This window comes from Hakea prostrata, chromosome 1 (assembly GCF_041222555.1).
Source record: "Hakea prostrata isolate BN-2017 chromosome 1, UWA_Hpros_2, whole genome shotgun sequence".
Taxonomy (NCBI): domain Eukaryota; kingdom Viridiplantae; phylum Streptophyta; class Magnoliopsida; order Proteales; family Proteaceae; genus Hakea; species Hakea prostrata.
The window spans coordinates 13740270-13746189 of record NC_142600.1 but is presented as its reverse complement, the minus strand read 5'-3'; the positions used below and the strand labels follow the sequence as shown (position 1 = coordinate 13746189).

At 39.0% G+C, this 5920-nt stretch overlaps 1 protein-coding gene across 2 annotated transcripts; it reads right to left on the bottom strand.

Annotated features, from left to right (window-relative positions):
- Positions 1–1625: 1625 nt before the first annotated feature.
- Positions 1626–5525, bottom strand: LOC149027661 (GDSL esterase/lipase At5g03610-like). 2 transcript variants are annotated; one of them, XM_089164570.1, is made up of 5 exons: positions 5050–5525; positions 4741–4938; positions 3292–3566; positions 2887–3205; positions 1626–2779 (listed from the first exon to the last, which is right to left on the bottom strand). In XM_089164570.1, the coding sequence occupies exons 1-5, from the start codon at positions 5129–5131 to the stop codon at positions 2580–2582; spliced, it is 1074 nt and encodes a 357-aa protein (XP_089020696.1). In that variant the 5' UTR covers positions 5132–5525; the 3' UTR covers positions 1626–2579. The 2 variants fall into 2 exon arrangements, with proteins under 2 accessions (XP_089020696.1, XP_089020687.1); XM_089164561.1 differs by having other exon boundaries at positions 1627–2779; positions 4741–4944.
- Between the last annotated feature and the right edge of the window lie 395 nt (positions 5526–5920).

The window sequence follows — 5920 nt, the reverse complement described above, 5'->3', positions numbered from 1 at the left end:
TGAGAAAAAACCAAAACCCAGTTGAGCTTTTCTTGTTCAAGGGTTTTTGTTAATCCCGGTTCCTTGTAGTTTTACTCAGACAACTTGATGATATTAGGTTAATTCATATGAATTTTTAATCAATATTATTAACTTGTTAGTTTTAAATACCATTTTAGATGTTTGTCTCACCGATTTTGACCAAAAATGAATAACTATTGACTCCGATTGTTCATGAAATTGCATGGAAAGTCTATTTTAAACTCCCATTAGTGTTATATTTATTGAAGTGTAATGTTTGACCATCTACGACATAGAACTAAATGATGGGATAGATTATTACTAGTCAAACTTCATCTAATTGCTGAAAAGGCCATTAAAGTTTCGACCAAATAAAAAGAAAAGGCCGTTGAAGTGCCAAAAGATCTCATTCTTCATTTCCTTTTCATGGCATTTTGAAAATTGACTAAATATTTGAATTGGAATTTAAACAGGCTTTTTGTTGTTCACTTTGGACTAAAAAAATTTCACATGAAATAATTCCGGTACTCTTGTCAAATAGCAAGTTAAGAAACATTATATTTGAGCATGTAGTGACAGAGAATTTCCATACTCAAATTTAAAGTTATAGACGACCATGAATATACCTGGGATAACTGAGTCTTTCTTTTCCCCAAGATCACTTCACTCATGGTTTTTTATTCTTTTTAGTTATCAAAAGAGGGGATGCAGAACGCAAACCTAGCGTCCCCCTGCCATGCAATGTTCAGATTTTTTTTATCGAGTGCGACCTATACAAGCATTAATCCTGTCCACTACTAGCGCAAGCACTAGCCCCGTCAGCGGATGTCTAGTATAGTCCATAGAAGCCAGTAGCACCCATGCCCAGATCAAAGAGCACACAACTGTCCAATACAATAAGCAAAGGAGCAGAGGGGATTTGAACTTGAAACATAACTAGAACTGTAAATAAATAGCCGAAATCCGCCTCCAAATTCACATTCGTATTCATTTAAAGGTATCCATATCCGAAAATTTTCTTACAAAAAAATATCCATATCCATCCGTTAAGCAACCAGATTCAAATTCGAATAATATCCGAATAAAAACTTATCCAGATAGAGTGAAGGATTCAACATTTTTTTTGCTGAAAATATATGTTGATCAAATTCAGATACTGGTAATCGGAAATTGGAAATTATCCAGTTAAAGTAAAGTATTAAATATTTTTCTCTAAAAAAGAGGTTAATAATCGGATTCGGAAACCAGTATTCGGTAATTGAACATTGAAAATCGGAAAACAAAAGTTTTTTAAATAACAATCATCAATCAATAATCAGATAGTTTATTGGATCGGATATCCGATAAAGTTCCGGATTCAAATTCGGATGTCTTTTCTAAGTTTCTGCATGATTCGGATTCGAATACTGGTGTGTCTGAGCCGAATCCAATCTGTTTACAGATCTAAACATGAGGCTTTGCAAACCACTTGGGCCTTAGCGAATATAGCTAGAGAGACAAGGAAGAGTTATGATGAGATCACAATGCCACAGGTGAAAGGAAGAAATCAGGAATCTAGTAACAGTTACCTATACATAGGCTCTTTAATTGCGAGAACCAAATGAATTCAAGCAAAATTGGATACCTATGCATGCAGTAGGAATTAATGAAACAGTACCAAGCACATGATACAATTTTATATATTAGCTTTGATTGAGCATGTCAATGGAGCATGCTCTCCATATGAATGTCATTAACGCTATACCTGTAGAGAATGCAACATCTCTGTAACTTTGTGGTTGCCGACATTGAAACCAACGAGAATGATCTGCGACAAATTAAGAGCAGAAAGACCCATACAGATTGTCATATTTACAATGTGGGTGCAAAGTGTAAATAAAAACTTTTTGAACTCGATAAAACGTTACATGCAACCGTGCAGCTGCCGTTACAAGGATAAGGTAGATTATAATCGTTGGATTTCCAAAATGTCATGTGATATGACAATAAGTCCTAGCTAGTCCAAATCCTCTACAATGGGCTTACTCTTGGGCTGGGCTAATTAAAATCCAAGAATACGGTGGGCTGTTCTTTATTTTTTAGTCCTTTTCTGGATAAATAACATGGGCTGCTGCTTATTGATTCCATCTTTTTATCCCCAATTGAGATAGGGCCCATCTCCCCATGCACATTTGCCAATTTTGAACCCAACGAGGTAGACCATTCAACTCCACATTTAGTGTTTTCATTCGATGTGGGATGCTTGATCTCATCCTCCCTATCCCCTTCATCTTTCTTATCCACAATGTCCAACTCTGTCCAAATCCATTCTCTTTTTTCAAAAGATTTGAAAGGCAAGCATCCATCAAGCATTTAAGTGTTTTGGATGAAACACCTCAACAGATATATCTATCCAATAACATATATATCTATATATATATATATACTGAGATAATACACTATAACACATGGGAGGTCATGTAAATGTTTTGTAATCTAGGCCAACATTACGCACACCTAGCTCCCTCTCTCTTCTGAACACTTGCAACGTTGGAGAGTTTTTCGTTAGCTTGAGAATTGCAGGCATGGAAGGAAATTGATTAGGGATAGAGTTGGTTTAGAGAAGTCTGCAAAGCTGAATAGACAGAGTGCCAACCAGCCTGAGTTGGGTGAACATCGTCCCAAAAGAATGCAGAGTGAGGGTTCTGGCACACTGTGTACTGCTGCACACCTTTCTCGTCCACGCTTCCACACGACCACTCTTGCCTCCTACCCACGCAGCATGGCTTCAATATGCTTCCTATATATGTATGCACAGTGCACACCGCAACAAATTAATTAACAAATCCCAAATCATATTACTATCTCTATCGGGGAAGAAGGAAGAGAGAAACAGAGAAAAGTCACCTGCTGATGAATGGTTTTCTCCGTGTCTCTTGAATGCGGAGATGAAGGCACTGTAGAGATCAAGGATATGGAAGGGAGAGTCGCCTTTGGTCTCGTTGTTCAACTTGGTCACAGCTTGCTGTAGTAGTAAGTTGTGGAAATTGACGGCCATGTTTAGAGACCCATTGCACTGCTGGTATGAAGAACTCAGTGTGTTCTGTGGGAGACATCCCAAGGGTTCCAAGGCCGTAACTGCTATTTTCTTCACTCCCATGTTATGGATTTGTTTCAGGTTCAAGGCCAATTGATTAACCACAGAAGCAATGAAAGGCCGTAAACCCTGTCATGCATCATTTGACACACAAATTAATTGTGACCCTTAAAATATAATTGGCATATATTGAGATAGCATGTATATATACGTACCTGGGCAGAACCATTGCGAGCGTTATAAGCACCGTAGTCGTTGCCAGCGAGGGAAACGAGAGCAAAGGAGGAGGCGAGGTCGGGTAGTGTGTAGAGATGGTCGTGGTGGATCAAACGATGGAAGAGCTGGATCTGGGTGGTCATGTTTGGGGCGGAGACTAGCGTTTTGAACACCCCTGTTCCACCGCAGGCAAAGTTCACACCGTTTCTCACTGATTTCTTATCCATCTTCCTCCATCTGTATGGTATTGGTGATTTTATTCCCATAAACGATGCTGCATGCATTCTCCAGCAATTAAACAATTAAGTAGATGGAACAAGGAATCAGGAAAACCAAAATACACTATATATCACAAATCTGGGATACAAATCTACTTAAAACTCCACAGATTGGCGCAACAGGAAATTGGCTAATTAAATCATAAACTAGACATACTTGTAGTGTTAAGATCTGATCTCATGCTTTATTTGATAAGAAAAAGTAAGTTTATTTCCAAACACTTTATAAAGACCAACAAATCTGAAAGAGTTGGTTCAATTTCAATAGGTAAAAAACCATCACATTATAATTTATAAGTAACAGGTAGAAGGTTTTAGAGTTACAATCTGCTTGAGTCTTTTACCGGAAAAAAATCTACTTGAATCACCCTCAAAGACTTAACATTTGGTCAAATGTAAATACATCCCCAGAAAGTCAGAAACACCACCCTCAACTCTCACATCAGCATCATAAGGGACAGATGTTGGCACCTGATACCATCGTAAGATGGAGATGCTGAGAATCCTGAGGTACACATTATAAAAGCATTAAATCAATGGAGGTGCTGAGAATCTGATGTACACATTATAAAAGCATTAAATCAGGGGCAAGTGACAAGGCTGGATGAAACTGACCTGACTCATCTCATACAATTTCTTGACTTTCACAAGCAAAGAAGGCTTTCCCAGGCTTCCCCAAGGAAGAAAAATGAAAGAAGTATACTATACACGTGTCAAGATTCCTAGATCCCTAGATCCCATCGGACATAAGGTGGCCCCACCTCATGGATCTCATACTTCAGAGGTGACCCTACACGCTGCTATACGGTATGCACCAGTACCACAGCTGGGCAAACATCAGTTTTTGCAATTTTCTGGTTAACTGAACTGCAAATAGTAATGGCAGTGCACACTTCACGGCACTACACTCCCAAGAAGCCAAGACCCACTTTATTCACACTGACTCACTCACGGATGTAGAGGAAGAGAGAGAGAGAGAGAGAGAAAAGGGAATCCAAAGATGAGGGATCAATCATGCAAACCCACAAAGTTAAAGTAAGCTTAGTAGTTATCTACCCATCTACTTTGAACAAAAAGAGAGTGAGAAAAAGCAAAAGAAGACGGCACACTACCCTTTTCTTTGAACCAAAAGAGAGTAAGAAAGAAGAAGAAGAAGGAGAGAGACCGCACCTACGTAGTCGGTCAAGACACGTCCGTCGGAGAAACGGCCAGCGGGTTTACCGGGAAAAGTGATTCCATAAGGAAACTTCCAAGAACTTGATACTGATTTTCCGATATTCCCTGTGTCTGTGTATGAGTCTCCGAACACAAACAGCTTCGACAAACCAACACCACTATCACTATGGTGACTTTCAGCTCCTCGAACTCCTACAACTTCCCACAACCAACCAAGAAGAGTATCAGTTCACAGATTCCAAAAACAAACAAACAAACAAAAAGAAAATCCCAACTTGAAAGAAACTACGCCATTGTCCATACCAGAAAGAAGGGCGAACGAGAAGAACAGGTAAGAGAAGAAAACCGCGGCCGGTTGGTTTTGGTTTTGGTTTTGGTTTTCCATTTCCACCGTCAGAGGTTAGAGATGTAGTGGAGTAGAAGAACACGAAGAAGAAGACGCGAGGAGAGTTTTGCAGAGACTAGTAGGTGATTCACGAAAGGGAAGACTATATATTCGGATTTATAATAGTGAAGATCGAGGAGATTAGACTAGACGTCTAGAGCAGAGAGGGAGAAGCAATCCCCAGTTCCTACGCCACACGCGTCTTCTACTTCGAAATTGCTTCCAGTAAAGGAAAGCAAGAGCAACTGAGCAAGGTCCTTCCACAGATCTACTTATACTTTGTAATCTCTATATTTAAAAATTTTGAATGTGATATGGTATGAACGTCAGACTGTGGCAGTGGCCAGTCACTCAGTCAGTGAGGCAGAGGCAGTGAATGAGTGATCCCAGTGTAGTGTAAAGCAGAGATGCCAGCCACCCAGCCAGCCTCCCAATCAAACTGCCTCCAGTGGCATCCCACATTCAAAACCCAAAAAGATAACTTCTCACATCTGTCATCTACTTCTGAAAATTTATGAAATTTTGGATTAATATATTATTCTCTCTTTATTCTCGATCCTTTTCATCGTGTTGCTGTGTTGCTTTAGCTTTTGATTCATACTTTAGAATAACATAGAATTGAAGATGAACCGACTAGGTTTAATTAGTGTTGTACTTATTTAAAGAGTAAAATAATAACTTAGATACAATTTTGCATCTAAAGCTTAGAGTAGAATAATATTAGTGGGGGAGAACAACAATTTATATGATGGGATTGGAGAAGAAGAAGACCACAAAAAACAAGAGGTA

What these genes read in the sequence shown, in the direction of transcription:
- LOC149027661 (XM_089164561.1), bottom strand. Translation starts at nt 5,131, where the DNA reads ATGGAAAACCAAAACCAAAACCAAAACCAACCGGCCGCGGTTTTCTTC. An exon ending in TGTCTTGACCGACTACGTAG is followed by an intron (nt 3,567 to 4,740) that starts GTGCGGTCTCTC and finishes GAATGCATGCAG; the next exon opens with CATCGTTTATGGGAATAAAA. An exon ending in CTCGCAATGGTTCTGCCCAG is followed by an intron (nt 3,206 to 3,291) that starts GTACGTATATAT and finishes GATGCATGACAG; the next exon opens with GGTTTACGGCCTTTCATTGC.